Here is a 14,010-nt window from a genome sequence, read left to right as displayed (position 1 = left end):
CGGGCGTTGTGCGCACGGACACGGTAGCCGATCGCAAAGTAGGTACCGGTAGCTCAGTAGGTAGCTTGAAGTCCTCGCAGCGCGCACTCCCGCTTTCCCATCATGCGCCCACCATCTACCTCTCTACAATTGCGAGGACTGGTCCCATGAAACTTTATGGTCCATGCATCTCAGCGCACAGCAGCAGACATCGCTGCCACTGATGGACGGTAAACCCCGCGGGTCCTCAGAAGCGCCCGGCGCCGCTCGCTACGATTGGACACAGAATCTTGCCGATACAGATCACATACGTCTCTTTCGCGAAACCGACTGGACTCGCAATGGCCTGGGGTCACTGCAAGATTGGGATTCCACTTTGCAACTGTTCGCAAACTTTGTATTCGCAGACTCGCGACCCGCTTGTTTGTGGTGGGGACCGGAGTATGTTGCCATCTACAACGACGCGTTCGCCCCAATGTGCCACGGAGTGCACCCCACGCTTATGGGCTCGACGTATGCAGAGAGTTTTCCTGAAATCTGGCCTCAAATTCGTGCGATGTGCCAAGAAAGCATAAAGACCGGTGTTGGGCAAAATGTCACCTCGGATGCGCCCTTACTCGTTGAGCGAAATGGGTGGAAGGAGGAGGCCTTTTTTTCGGGATCTTTTGTTCCCATAGGTCCGCATGATCGTCCATTGGGTTTCTAGTAAGCTGTGAACTTGCCCTGCCATGATGCTGAAGGCTGACATTCCTTTCCAGCAACTCAGCCTTTGAAGTCACCGAACAGAAGCTTGCCGACCGTCGCACATCTATGTTGAACAAACTTGCTGCTGTTCCCTCCCAAAACGTCGATGCTGTCACCGATCACGTCCTTGCCACGTTGACGACAAATAGTTACGATGTGCCGCTAGCCATGCTATATCAAGTGAGAGGTGACACCGAGCTGACTACACTCGAGTTGCAGGGTCACATTGGGCTACCTGAAGGACACCAATTGCTGGTAAAAGTTGCAGAGCTCTCTAGCAGCAAGGGACTGGTTCCTGATCTACGACGTGCGAGATGCGGGCCTTGCTTCATCAACTTTGACGAGCGCTTTCGATCCGTGTCTTGGCAAGGATGGGGGGCGCCGTCTGAGAAAATCGCGATATTGCCCATCACAAGCCTCGATCGTACTTTTGGATACCTGGTCATTGGCTTGAACCCCTTCAGGCCCTTTGGTGACGCCTGTCGCCAGTTTGCAACCGACCTGAGCCACATGGTCTCCACCATATTCTCTGCGGCTGTGAACTTCGAGCTTGCTGAGAGTCGTCGCAAGCAGCTCGAGTCCGACCTAGCCTTCTCTAATCTCCAGCTTCGCCATCTCGTGAACCATGCATCAGTGGGCATGTGCCACGTTTCTAACGAAGGTCAGATGCTTTGGGCCAACGAGCATTACTTCCAGCTTGCAGGAAGAAGTGCAGATGAGCATCTAGCCAACTATTCCTTCTACGATGTTTACTTAGAAGAGGACCTTCCACAGGTGGAGGGACTATGGAACAATCTTATCTCAGGTATGGAACATGTAAATGCCGAGTTCCGCCTGAAGCGGACGTACACAGCGCCAACTGGCGAGGAGATGCCAGCTTCCATTCAGGTTCTTGGGTTTCCTTATTGCGACTCAAACGGTCGGGTTCGGTCAATAATGGCCTGCACCACTGATATTTCTCGGTTGAAATGGGCCGAGAAATTCCATGCTCGATCAGCGATGGAGGCAAGAGAAGGGAAGAAACAACTGGAGGCTTTCGTCGATTTCGTCTCTCATGAGATGAGAAATCCTTTGGGTGCTATCATGCACTGCGCCGACGCCATTGTTGCGATGACCGAGAAGCACAGCTCCGCTAGGATTGCAGCGGAGTGCTCTGCGACCCTCGCAGACAATAAGGAAAAGGCTAAGATCATCCTGCAATGTGCCACGCACCAGAGACGTATACTGGACGACGTATTAACGCTCAGCAAGCTCAATTCGACATTGCTGTCCATCACACCAGCACCAGTTGCGCCTTCAAGCCTGGTCAGTTCTGTTGTAGGCATGTTCGAAGCCGAGCTGGGAAGCAACTCAATTCGCTGCAAAGTCGACGCCGATCCATCTATGTCTGACCTTTCTGTCACTCAGGTCTCTCTGGATCCATCCCGAGTTACACAAATTTTCATCAACTTGCTCACGAATGCCATCAAGTTTGTGAAAGGCTCCAATGATCCTTCCATAACAATCAAGTACGGCGCGAGCTTGTCGAGTCCGCGGAGTTATTTTCCTGACAACATGACCTGGGCCGATAGCAAACCAAGCATTGATATGAATGGTCCAGAGTGGGGCACAGGGGAACAGATATTCCTCAATTTCACTGTCCAGGATACCGGGATTGGTATGGACAGTGGCGGCATTGCTAAGATTTTCCAACGTTTTTCACAAGCCAATATCAAGACGCATGTGACCTATGGAGGCAGTGGACTCGGTCTATTCATCTCGAAAGAGCTTGCTGAGAAACAAGGTGGTGAGATCGGGGTGTTTTCTGTGCCTGGGCTGGGCACAACTTTCGGATTCTATATAAAAGTCCGTCGCAGGACAACAGAACATGTGATACTCACTAAGCCGTCAATAGAGCAGGGCTCCAAGCCAACGACACAGCGGCTAAATGTCCTGTTGGTAGAAGACAACATAATCAACCAACAGGTCCTAAGCAAGCAATTGCGACAAGCAGGATGTGTGGTTGAAGTCGCTAATCACGGGCTCGAAGCGTTACAGAGTTTAGACGAGAAGACGTTCGATGCCGTACTCATGGATTCCGAGGTGAGTACAATGCTTGCAAGCAGCTTTTGAGAATGTACTAATTTTACCGTCAAGATGCCGGTCTTGGACGGTCTGTCAGCTACCCGCTTAATACGGCAGAAAGAGCTGCATGGTGAGGGTCTTCTTGGAAATCCTTTGGCAAGAGGAGTACGAGCGCGAAAACATCTCCCGATCATCGCAGTGACTGCAAACGTCCGTGACGAGCAGATCACAGCAGCAATCGAAGCTGGCTCGGTACTTGTCTCTTATGGGCGAAATATAGCATCGTACTAACCATGGTATAGGATGACGTTGTCCAGAAGCCCTTCAAAGTGAAAGATCTTATGGACAAGTTACATACACTCATTGCGGGAGCTCCGAATTGATACTCTTTCACTGCAGACTGGTCTTGCTGAGGGCTCGAAAGAGACTCCCGAAGATGGCCATGCGACATCCTGCTACGACGTATCAGATGTGGCAATGGAGCGTGACAGAGCTGCCAAGACCGTTACTGAGGTTTTGCGCGATCGATAAATACCTCCACGATCAGCTCCACATTTTCACCTCTTCCACAGATTATCCTGTCCACTCGCAATCCGGCCCATCGTGCAGCCAAAGCGCACAGGCTCTGAGGGCCTAACTCGAGGGGGTTGCAACAGATGGGATCCGGAATTCGACAAATGCACAAGAAGTGACGATCGTGAATTGGTGTTGCGGCTAAACTCGCCTGGCCCAGCGTGGGTCGCGCCCCCGGCTTGACGTCACATCCGCGGGACATAAGTTCAATACTTCTGCCGCACGATCTCGGGAGCTTTTTGCCTCTCAACACCGCTTGGCTTTTGGTGGCAGGGCTTATTTTCAGCCGCATGAGATTTGCCATGCCCCTTCCCACGCAGCTGGTGAGGAGGAATATAAACGTCGAAGTTTTCGCAACACACCCGAACGTTTCGTCATATAAACGGGCCACCACTCTCCAACAAACCATGATCGCCCAAGAACACCTCAAAGGTCTCCACTCTGCAACACAGAGCACATCGGCGATTCTGTGAAAATCTGAGCCAAGCAACCTGCAAATGACAGACGCATAATTCATTTGTCTTTGCAGTCATTTACATCGGCCTGGCCCACCGTGAAGAGTGGAGTGGTGGATGGTGTTGTGCTGGGCGTTGAATTAGAATCAACCTAAGCAAATCCTTCTGCGGAGACTCTTTCACTGCCTTGCTTGAAAAGGAACCAATAGTCCTCTTCTGACCCCGTTGTGTACTGAAGCTTTCGCCCAAGATTCGTCACGATGTTCGGGCAGGAGAAATCCAGACAGTCATCCCCCACACCGGCCTCTTCAAAACCATCTTCTGCAAAAGACACGCTAGCAACAATGCGGCCCAACTCATTGCGCGAGAAGAGCGACGATGAGAAGTCGAACAGCAGTCCCCAGGACCTCGAAGACAGCGAGCTTCCGCATCCGTCTACGCGCCCACCCGCGATTCCTGACGCAGAGGGCCGTCGCGAACTGAAGGAATGGGATTGCTGGGATAGGCTGGCCTACTCATGGCCAAAGTGGAAGAAGGCCATGTATCTTTCATCAATTGCTGGTATTCAGATATCCATGAACTTCAACACTTCGGTCTACCCAAGTGCCGTCAAACCCTTGGTTGAACACTTCGACATCAGCGATCAGCAAGCCCGAGTCGGTCAGATGATCTACCTAATTATGTACTCGTTTGGTTGCGAGCTATGGGCTCCTTGGTCAGAGGAGTTTGGCAGGTGGCCAATTCTGCAGCTGAGTTTGTTCTTCATCAACATCTGGCAAATTCCCAACTCGGTCGCACCCAACTACGCCACTATCGTCGTCTGTCGAGCCCTTGTAAGTTGACTCGAATGTACGGCATTGACCATGCTGATCTTTCCCAGGGCGGTTTGTCTACAGCGGGAGGTAGCGTTACGCTCGGATTGATCGCTGATCTCTACGAACCGGAAACCCAGCACTGGCCCTTGCTCTTCATCGTTTTATCTTCTACGATCGGTACCAGTATCGGAGGCGTGATCGGAGGTCCTATCGAGAAATGTGAGTGTAGCTTGCCAACTGGAATTTTCAAGCATGCAGCATACTAATGATGATGATCAGACCTGTCATGGCAGTGGAACTTCTGGATCCAACTCATCTTCGGCGTTGTGGTCCAAGCTGTGCACTTCTTCATGCCCGAAAGTCGCTCCACAATCTTGATGGATCGCGAGGCGAAGCGACGTCGCGAGAGTGGTGAAGACCCCAACATCTACGGCCCGAACGAGCTCAAGAAGCCGCGCATCTCGCTGAAGGAAGCTGGTAAGATCTGGTTGCGGCCTTTCGAGATGTTCGTGCGCGAACCTATCGTCTTGTTCTTATCTCTTCTCTCAGGCTTCTCTGATGCTCTGATCTTCACGTTTCTGGAGGCTTTCGCGATCACATACCCAACCAACTTTGGGTTCGGCACCCTTCAGGTTGCCTGGGCGTTTATTCCGATCAATGCGTCCTACGTCTTTACCTATTTCCTGTACTATCCCATTTTTTGGCGAAATGAATCTCGAATAAAGAGACATGGCCCCGACTACTACGCGCCTGAACGACGTCTGCAGCCTTTGTTGTGGCTTGCGATCTTTGAGCCCATTGGTCTCATTGGCTTTGCGTTAGTTCCATCCCCCTTCCCTCTCCCCTCATTCGAGCCCAGTGCTAACTACCACAGATGGACCTGCATTGGACCACCACAGACACATTGGATCGCGCCCTTCATCTTTAGCTTTTTAGTGGGTCTCGCCAACTTCGCCATCTACTACTCGTCCGTCGACTACATGATTGCAGCCTACGGCCCGTACGCGGCTTCTGCTACTGGTGGCAATGCATTCGCTCGCGATTTCCTCGCTGGTATATCCGCAATGTACGCAGCGCCTCTGTACCACAACCTCAGCCAAACCCGTCCATCAGAGCTAGCAACCACAACACTGGCAGGATTATCCTGTCTTGTTGTTGTGCCGATCTACGTTTTTTACTATAAAGGGCCGGAGATCCGGAAGGCGAGTAAATTTGCCTCAATCCTTGCAGAAGACAGGAAGGCAGACAACGTTAGACGACTCAGCAAAGCGGACAATCTCCCGGCCTAGGAATTTCAAACGCTTACATACGCGGTGTTCATAAGGCAAGGGCGTATACTGTCGAAGGGATGAATCCTTGTCTTCATCGAGACACTCCTGAATCAGACTTATTACATCCTACTACGTACCCCATCTCCCAGAAACCGTCAATACGGCTGATGCAGCCCCAATCATGACTCTCCTCCCGACGAAAACCTTATGCGTGTCCCTTCCCAGGAACCACAGGAAGCTGAAGAATTGGATCAGCGGCAGGAATGTAGTCACCCACAGCATAATCTGCAAGTGCATTGGTTTACGAGTTTTTTACACGTTTTAGGAATTGTTCGTAGCGCTCTATAGTTCTTGCTGCGCGGCAAACTTACCCCAATCCCACAGTGGTGAAATTGACAGTTGCTGCTACCAAGATCAGGACGTTGCTTAACAGCAGCCACGAGTACTTTAAACCAGTTCTGAAGCTCTTGTACGATTTCTCTGTGTCTTTCTTTTCTGGTCTCCTGTTTCCTGCCAGGATTGGTGTTAATTCTCATCTGATCACCTTCCCGAACTTGCCGTTAATATGTTCCGGCTCGTGCAGGATCTCCTTGACAACTCTTTTCAACCAGCAACGATCTGTGTAGATGGAAGATCTCGGCGACATCAGACGCCTTTGTTTCCCAGCTTACTTCGTGCCGATTGCTGAGCGTATACACCACTAAGATTCTGTTGTATGAGCTCGTGAGGACTAGACCTTGTGGGAAAGAGTGGGACATGTGCCAAGATTCGAGGTACCACCAACCAGTTTTACCGCCAAAGACCCCGTCGAAGCACATTTTACCCGAGGCGAGTGAGGTCTGATCCTCAATAGGCTTGAGCTGAAGGCGAGGTAAATGAGGTAGACGGTCAGGATCAGAAAATAGGAGTGGATCATACCAAGAACTACAAAATGGGCCTTGTATGTCTTCTTTGACCATTTAAAGCAGTTGCCGAAGGCGAGTATGGACTGCAGAATCAGGAAAGCGACATAGACATATCCAATAAATACGGCGAAGACGTGTGTCACTTTGTCACGTAAGGGCCAGTCGTGTGAGCATGCTTCTTTACGATGTGTACCCAGCAAGGTCATAGCCACAACGGTGTTGAGGGAGTACGATGTCAATGAGAATCGGGTGGTCATTACCCGGGCAAAGTTGTGCAGGAGCTGAATGCGGAGGAAGAAGAGGCGAATGGTGCCGTGTTCTGGGGAGTCGTAGAGAAAGTCTTTTCAAGAACGTTCTTCTCTTGCCGATAAACTTTTCAGGACATTCCGACACGTCTGTTTTGCCCTTTGAAGCTGCATCTCATCATGTCAATATACGATGTTTTCCACTTCGAGCCCGCGTTAGCCACAAGCTCAAAATACGGGGACAACGTTTGAGTCTTGCCATAAAAACCGCTGCATAGTTGTCTCTATGTCATACCACTCGACTTGGGGCCAGTGTCTTCTGTCATGCTTCTGATTTCACACAAGACGATGCTTCAGTGCAGTAAGATCATCCTAGAGATTTCCCCAACACCAACAATATGAGCTCCTGTCACAGTCAAAGATGCAGATGACTCAAGCATAGGCAGTGATCTTCAGTAGGGACAGTATGTCATTCGGACTCTCCGACTCGGAAAATAGTCCGGTCAAAGAGGCCTTTTGCTAGAGGAGGACGGGCGAGGTAGGTCTTGTATACATGTCGTGGACCGGGGGCGAGGCTACCAACAATTTGCTCCATAGCTTTACACTTGATTGACCTATTGACGAAGAGGCGACGAATGGTGGGCAAGCCGTCTGCAATCACTTCGAACCCATCGATTCCAGAAGGTGAAGCAGCACAGTGATTTTTGCGAAGTATTATCACAGCTCCTGTGAATACTCAACCTTTTCCCGAAGCAGGAGGAGGTGATGGTATCGTTGTAGTCAACAGGGCCAGTTGCGCTCGCCCAGGACCTGGGGGTTGCTGTGCTGGGGCTTAGCCACTCGAGCTTGGAGGCTGCGAGAAAGAGAGCCGCACATGCTGCAGGCATGCGCTCGGCTATAGACGGTAAACATGACTTTTCCGCACTCAATTTTCATTGTAATGTCACCGCTTGATGCAACATGTAAGCTTCGGTGTGTGAGGGATTTGAGATTAAAGAGGCGATCGAAGCGAAGTCTTGACACGTGATACCGCGAGTTCGCGCCTTCCCAATCCAAAAGTTCCCCAAGCGTTTGTCATCAACAGACCACACCACAACGATACACAATGCCACCCAAGGGCTCACGTAAATCAGCGCCAGCGATCAAAAAAACGCTCGTCCTCGATAACGGCGCCTACACACTCAAAGCCGGTCTCGTCCCCACCCACTCCACAACCGCACCAAGCTACGATGATTGCAGCGTAATACCGAATTGCATTGCGCGCAGCCACCGCGACAAATGCACATACACAGCGTCAGAACTCGATGACTGCAAAGACTTTGGTGAGCTCGCGTTTCGGCGACCGGTGGAGAAGGGGTTCATCGTCAATTGGGAGGCGGAGAAGGCGATATGGGAGCATGAGTTCATGGGCGCAGGGAAGGCGCTGAGGGTAGGTACGCCAACGCGGTCGCCGGTGGAAGGAGGATACGAACACAAAGCTGACTGAGCGCAGTGTGAACCGAGAGAGACGAATCTGATGTTGATGGAGAAGCCAAATTGTCCTAAAGAATTGCAGAAGAACTGCGATGAGATCGTGTTCGAGCAATTCGAGTTCGCAGCGTACTATCGCTGCATAGGTACGTATCATGCATTGCATATATGTGCTACAGCTAACGGTGTAGGGCCCACAATGGCCGCATATAACTCTCCGGACGCTGCATCGCCGTCTCCGCTACCGCAAGAGTGCCTCCTCGTCATCGACACCTCATACACAGACACTACAATTCTACCGCTATACGACGGAAAGCTTTTGCAATCAGCAGTGCGTCGTCTCACAGTCGGCGGCAAGTTACTCACAAATTACATGAAGGAGCTGTCCTCGCTACGGCACTACAACATGATGGAGGAGACATACCTCCTCAATGAGATCAAAGAGGCAGTTTCATACGTCACGCCCTCTCCGCAACAGTACGCCAAGGACCTCGACCGGACGTGGAAAGGACGCCTAGGCGACAGAAGAGAGCTGGACAGCAGTGTGGTGGTCGACTACGTGCTGCCAGACTACGAGAACGCGATACACGGGCACGCACGACCCCACGATGCCGCAAAGTCACGGATGAGACGCGGCATGCAGCCTGTGCAAGGGCCGAGGGAGGATCTGCTGCCACTGGGCAACGAGAGATTCGCTGTCCCAGAGCTGCTGTTCAATCCGTCAGACATTGGCATCCAAGAATGCGGTATCCCAGGTGCGGTCATGGAGAGCCTCAGTGGTCTTCCTGAGGCGCTCAGGGTCGGACTGCTGGCGAACATGGTGGTGGTTGGAGGCAACTCACTCATCGAGGGCTTTATGCCACGGCTAGAAGCTGAGCTCAGGAAGCTTGTGCCTATCGAGTATCTCGTCAACATTGCACGAGCCGAGGATCCTGTCAAACATGGCTGGCTTGGGGCTGCGCGGTTCGCGAGCCAGCCGGAGTTGCTGACGGAAGTGCTGGTCAGCAAGGCCGAGTATGACGAGAAAGGGTCGACCTGGCTGGGGCGGAGGTTTGCAGGTGAGAGGTGAGAGGTGAGAGGTGAGAGGTGAGAGGTGAGAAAGTGTTTCTGTTTCACGCAGACTATGCCTGCTGTACGTTTATAATATGAATCAGCAACTCAACTCGTGAAGTTTGGAGGAGCGGTGATGATGGAGAGATGCACGTGATGGCGGAAGTTACAGGTCGCTGATTGGTCAATGGAGCGGCGACGGGCGACGAACATTTCGAGCATGGCCGTCTCGACATCGCACGCCGTCCATCACCACATGGCCGCCCCAATGCGCAGGATAACGCGCGCCCCGCGGGCAATCGACGCCTCGGCCGCGTTCCAGTCGACAGTGCGCCAACGGACGGCCTCGCCCTTGTGCACACGGCGCGCCTTCTCATCGACTCCCGCACCCGCGTTCCTCCTGCCCGCCGGCAAGCAGGACAAGAAGAAGCACCAGCAGTTTGTGCGACGATGGCAGAAGCGACTTCTGGGCGAATCCGAGCCGATTGGAGCCCACGTCGACCCCTACGACCCGACGTCGCCGGTACGGATCGCGCCTGAGGACCAGGGCGAGGAGCTGGAGGTGCTCGAGGAGGAGGCGGCGCCGTCGTTTCCCGCGTACCGGAAGGCCAAGCACGGGCACAAGCTCAAGCACGTCGGCGGCGAGGCGTGGCTGGCGCGCAAGGACGAGGGCGACATGGCGCGCGAGTTTGAGAAGCTGACGCTGCGCACGTACACGCCGCTGAGTCTGGCCATGGCGGACCAGATTGAGGAGTGGACCGGCACGCCGTACACGCTGCGCGACGAGAATCTGCTGATGGCGCAGACGGTTCATCACGTGACGGGCCGACCGTACACCGAGTTCAAGTATGCGAGTCCTGATTCTAGCGACAGCAGACGTGCATGAAGGGCTAACATCCGCAGCTTCGGCGTCAACAAGCGCACCTCCGACCCCATCAAGCTGCGCAAGGCGTTTGCACAGGCCGTCGCCGAGGTCTACACGCTGCAGCAGGCCGGGCTCGACCTCGACCTGAGCAAGCTGCCCAACCAGGGCGTCTACAGGCGCCCGAGCTGGGTCAAGCACGTGAAGCTGCACCACACGCCCTCGGGCGAGCTCGCGCTGGCTTTTCCCGCGCACCGGAGCGCCGAGGACCTGCTCAAGCTCATCCAGGCGACGCCCGAGTGGGATGCCGCCGAGCCGCTGGAGGTCGACGAGCCGCTGGAGGTCGACGAGCTGCTCGTCGTCGACGCCGCGCCCGACGCCGTGCCCGTCATGGACCCCGCGACGCCCGAGTTCAAGCGCGCCGCCGTCGTCAAGCAGGATTCGGCCAAAGTGTTCGACTTCATGTCCAACCGCCCCGTTCCCCGCGCGAAGCCTGTCGAGACGCCCGCTGAGGCCGTCGTCGAGCAGGCCGTCGAGGAAGTCGTCTTGGTTGCAGACAAGGTCCCGGTACAGCCCACACACGCTCCCTCCGCGCCCGCGCCCTCACGCCACGCCGACCTCGAGTCCCGCGCCCAGTCTCTGACCGACGCCATCACCGCCCTGCGCAGCGAAGCCCGTCTGGACGCCGAAAACGCCGCCGCCCAGGTCAATGAGGTCATGTGGCGCCACGTGCCCCTGACCGACAACGCCGTCAAGTTCGCCGTAAGCCCCCTGAACATTCCCCACACACGAGTGCGCACACTAACACCCTGCCAGCTGTTCAAGCGCCTGCTCCAGCTCACCGGCGCCCGCATCCCTGACCCCCAGCTCACCTCGGCCCGCACCCTGGGCGACCTGTACAGCAACCTGCGCACCGCCGCCAAGCCCGCGCCCACCTCGCTCTTCAGCACGCTGCACGTCGAGGGCCAGATACTGCGCGAGCGCGCCAAGACGCAGGTTCTCCCCTCGGCCGCCGCGGCCAAGAAGCGCGCCGACCTCGGTGACCTGCTGATGCTGGGCAACGTCGAGCTCAGGCGCAGCAAGCCCACCAAGACGGAGAAGCGGACCAGCACCGGTCTGGAGAAGGTGGTGCAGTACGCGCTGTGGGAGAGGGGTTTGGACTCCAAGAGCCGCGGAAGGGTGCACCGCAGGCGGGAGAGAAGTGTTCCCGTTGGCGCGCCGTTGAGCGAGCAGAGCGCAAAGTTCCTTGTCGAGAGGTCGTCCGCGGCGTAGACTTGTTGTATATTATGTAGCTTCCTGTACCATACATCGCGGGCGCGGAATCGCAATTGTTCAGTCAAAGCACCGAGTACACCTACATGCTACGCCACACCAGCGCTTTCGAAAGATTGCCAGGTCTTGCATGCCACTGCTTCCCAGTAGCCGCTCCTCAAAGTGAGTAAAAAACAAGAGCGCCGGCTTGGTATAGTATATTGGGACTTGATGCGCAAAGCGAAGCATTGTCTTATAAAACTAGGGCTGCCTGATCATAAGAAGGTTACGATAGAGTGTGGAGGATTCTATTCATTTGTTGCTCGACCAGTTTGGGAACTCTGTTTCCGCATACACTGTCCTTGCCGGTTAAAGAAGCCACGAAGTAGCGGTTGCAACTCTGTCGATGAGACGATATCGCAGGCCAGCGTGAGCAATCTAATCTGTACGCTGCTGCGGGTAGACAGGAGGAGGATTGATGATGGAATTGCAAATGCGGTTGGGGTCTCACTGAAACCAAAATTCGACTGGTGAAGCTTTTCGGAATTTTAAAGGCGAGGACCTTACCGTAGCATCTGCCAGTCTCGGTGTGATTTTGCACTTGTATCTACGAAAGAGACATCTGCGAAAAAGATAGGGTAGGCGGTTACTTGTGCGATTTATGCATGGCAAATATCGACTGTGCATCATACTATAACGATGTCTCTGGGGATAGGGCTCGACTCCAAAGCTTCGCCTTTCATAAAGCCGTGAACATAGGCACCTCCTACAGTGCGGAAAGTACCAGGTTCGACCTCTCGAAGAATCAGCGGCACACTAATCCGGAAATGATCCATACCGAGTCGTGTTCAAGAAGCGACTCAGAGCCTACGCCAAGATACCGCCTTCTTGTCAAGAACAGCCAAAGATACATTGTGTGAGACAACCACTCATTGTCTGAAGTCCACAGTTTGACTGAAGACTGTACGGAATCGAAAATTTCGTTTGCTACACATGCCGTGAGTGTATTTATGAATGGTGAGTCCCCAGTGTATCGGACCATGTCCTTAAGATACCCCGATAGTTTTGACGTGATCCAGGAGACATATGCAGAATGGTAGCTATATGGGTCTGGATGGCAAGGAGGCGATCCTGCCGTGTTCGTAATTAGAGTCCGCCAGAAGACCTCGGTTCGAGACTGCCCCATTTGATGTATGGAGGGCATTGCGTTGATAATTAGGTGCCAATTAGGAAAGGTGTTCCCGCTGAAGACGTCCTGCTTGCTCTCCCCGGCCAACGCAATGTCATCTAGTCGAAAGCCTTTGACTGTCAGACAACCATCCCGCTCGTTGACTTCCAGAGTTCTGGAGGTTTTAGCTGCAGCTGAATATCTCTGGTAGCCAGTGACTTCAAGCCCGAGATTTTTGCTGCAACTCCAATCAGGAACCGAGGAAGGAAGAGAAGGGATAGTACAGAAGCTGTCTCCTTCAGCATAGGATAGTAGGAGTAAGCCATCTGAGTCTTCAAGGATTTGGACCGCGGCTAGTGTATATGTCTCTGCCACTAATCTCTTGCCATAAATGGGTGCGAGACGGCTCTTTCCATGAATGCAATCCCTTGCAACGCCAAGCAGAACATAAATTTTATCCCGGGGGTCTCCAGACATGAAACGTCGGGATTTGATGAACGAGTAGAGTATGTTGCGGTGCAAGTCGGTCCGACAGGCCTTGATTGTCACCTCTGTTGACTACCTTGGACTAGCACGTCTCAGGGCATGTATATACGGTCGCCTCCTAGCTAGCAAGCAACTAAGCGCAGTTTCCATCGACTATACAGCGGCTACGTCTGCCGCAACATCTTGGTCAGGATTTGGTGGAATGCTTCCTGCTCACGTACTGCGGCTCCAACGATTGAGGCCATCGATTCTATCAATAGTAAAATTTCACCCTTGCCCACATAGAGTTGGTGAGACAATCATCACACTGTTGACGATATTTGCCTGCACGGGATCAACGCCACGCGAATGTAGAACCATGGTACAAGGAGAGTGCCTGAATGAACAAGAACACAATTTTGCCACATTCGGAGTATTTCTCTTGAAGGAGATCGCTAGATGCTCAGTGCAAGCAGACTCGTATTCCCAACCGCTCAAGCACCCCCCTTGTACTTGCATTCTGGCTCGAAATGCATACAAGATCGCCATCTCTTGTATCAGCGTAGAGTTCGCAAATCGCCGCAAAAAGCTTGCAGTATAGAAAGCTCACAAAAGAGCAAAAAACATACAACAGCGGGTATTCGCTAGTGGTCACCCACCTAACTACTAATCCGCCGGTACGTTGCTTAAATA

At 53.3% G+C, this 14,010-nt stretch overlaps 7 protein-coding genes across 7 annotated transcripts; 4 read left to right on the top strand and 3 right to left on the bottom strand.

Moving 5' to 3' along the window:
• On the top strand, positions 1 to 3,039 carry M421DRAFT_257693 (putative histidine kinase HHK15p). The gene is made up of 2 exons (XM_033588654.1): positions 1 to 684; positions 738 to 3,039. The coding sequence occupies exons 1-2, from the start codon at positions 164 to 166 to the stop codon at positions 2,833 to 2,835; spliced, it is 2,619 nt and encodes an 872-aa protein (XP_033453361.1). The 5' UTR covers positions 1 to 163; the 3' UTR covers positions 2,836 to 3,039.
• Positions 3,040 to 4,159: 1,120 nt separating this feature from the next.
• On the top strand, positions 4,160 to 5,919 carry M421DRAFT_1662 (multidrug transporter; the record flags this gene model as incomplete). Its single annotated transcript, XM_033587724.1, has 4 exons — positions 4,160 to 4,648; positions 4,696 to 4,849; positions 4,910 to 5,447; positions 5,505 to 5,919. 4 exons carry the CDS (start codon positions 4,160 to 4,162, stop codon positions 5,917 to 5,919), a joined length of 1,596 nt encoding a protein of 531 aa, XP_033453360.1.
• A 922-nt stretch (positions 5,920 to 6,841) lies between these two features.
• M421DRAFT_29793 (uncharacterized protein) lies at positions 6,842 to 7,123 on the bottom strand (the record flags this gene model as incomplete). The annotated part of the gene is made up of 1 exon (XM_033589084.1): positions 6,842 to 7,123. A coding segment is annotated over one exon (282 nt), but the record flags the coding sequence as incomplete, so codon positions are not given.
• Positions 7,124 to 7,510: 387 nt separating this feature from the next.
• M421DRAFT_257674 (uncharacterized protein) lies at positions 7,511 to 7,986 on the bottom strand. The gene has a single exon (XM_033588653.1). The coding sequence runs from the start codon at positions 7,936 to 7,938 to the stop codon at positions 7,666 to 7,668; it is 273 nt and encodes a 90-aa protein (XP_033453358.1). The 5' UTR covers positions 7,939 to 7,986; the 3' UTR covers positions 7,511 to 7,665.
• Positions 7,987 to 8,144: 158 nt separating this feature from the next.
• On the top strand, positions 8,145 to 9,727 carry M421DRAFT_416695 (Actin/actin-like protein). Its single transcript, XM_033591167.1, has 3 exons — positions 8,145 to 8,480; positions 8,544 to 8,667; positions 8,713 to 9,727. The coding sequence occupies exons 1-3, from the start codon at positions 8,157 to 8,159 to the stop codon at positions 9,588 to 9,590; spliced, it is 1,326 nt and encodes a 441-aa protein (XP_033453357.1). The 5' UTR covers positions 8,145 to 8,156; the 3' UTR covers positions 9,591 to 9,727.
• Positions 9,728 to 9,827: 100 nt separating this feature from the next.
• On the top strand, positions 9,828 to 11,705 carry M421DRAFT_53507 (uncharacterized protein; the record flags this gene model as incomplete). Its single annotated transcript, XM_033595124.1, has 3 exons — positions 9,828 to 10,417; positions 10,475 to 11,195; positions 11,250 to 11,705. The coding sequence occupies 3 exons, from the start codon at positions 9,828 to 9,830 to the stop codon at positions 11,703 to 11,705; spliced, it is 1,767 nt and encodes a 588-aa protein (XP_033453356.1).
• Positions 11,706 to 12,353: 648 nt separating this feature from the next.
• Positions 12,354 to 12,968, bottom strand: M421DRAFT_257646 (uncharacterized protein). Its single transcript, XM_033588652.1, has one exon. The coding sequence runs from the start codon at positions 12,886 to 12,888 to the stop codon at positions 12,490 to 12,492; it is 399 nt and encodes a 132-aa protein (XP_033453355.1). The 5' UTR covers positions 12,889 to 12,968; the 3' UTR covers positions 12,354 to 12,489.
• Positions 12,969 to 14,010: the final 1,042 nt, after the last annotated feature.

This window comes from Didymella exigua (assembly GCF_010094145.1).
Source record: "Didymella exigua CBS 183.55 unplaced genomic scaffold M421scaffold_3, whole genome shotgun sequence".
Classification (NCBI taxonomy): Eukaryota; Fungi; Ascomycota; class Dothideomycetes; order Pleosporales; family Didymellaceae; genus Didymella; species Didymella exigua.
This window is presented reverse-complemented; position numbering and strand designations above follow the sequence as displayed.

Excerpts from the sequence above, each read along its gene's own strand:
- M421DRAFT_257693 (XM_033588654.1), top strand. The coding sequence starts at position 164 with ATGCATCTCAGCGCACAGCAGCAGACATCGCTGCCACTGATGGACGGT. Across the intron at positions 685-737 it reads GATCGTCCATTGGGTTTCTA|CAACTCAGCCTTTGAAGTCA; the intron begins GTAAGCTGTGAA and ends ATTCCTTTCCAG.
- M421DRAFT_257674 (XM_033588653.1), bottom strand. The coding sequence starts at position 7,938 with ATGCCTGCAGCATGTGCGGCTCTCTTTCTCGCAGCCTCCAAGCTCGAG.
- M421DRAFT_257646 (XM_033588652.1), bottom strand. The coding sequence starts at position 12,888 with ATGCCCTCCATACATCAAATGGGGCAGTCTCGAACCGAGGTCTTCTGG.
- M421DRAFT_416695 (XM_033591167.1), top strand. The coding sequence starts at position 8,157 with ATGCCACCCAAGGGCTCACGTAAATCAGCGCCAGCGATCAAAAAAACG. Across the intron at positions 8,481-8,543 it reads GCGCAGGGAAGGCGCTGAGG|TGTGAACCGAGAGAGACGAA; the intron begins GTAGGTACGCCA and ends GACTGAGCGCAG. Across the intron at positions 8,668-8,712 it reads AGCGTACTATCGCTGCATAG|GGCCCACAATGGCCGCATAT; the intron begins GTACGTATCATG and ends CTAACGGTGTAG.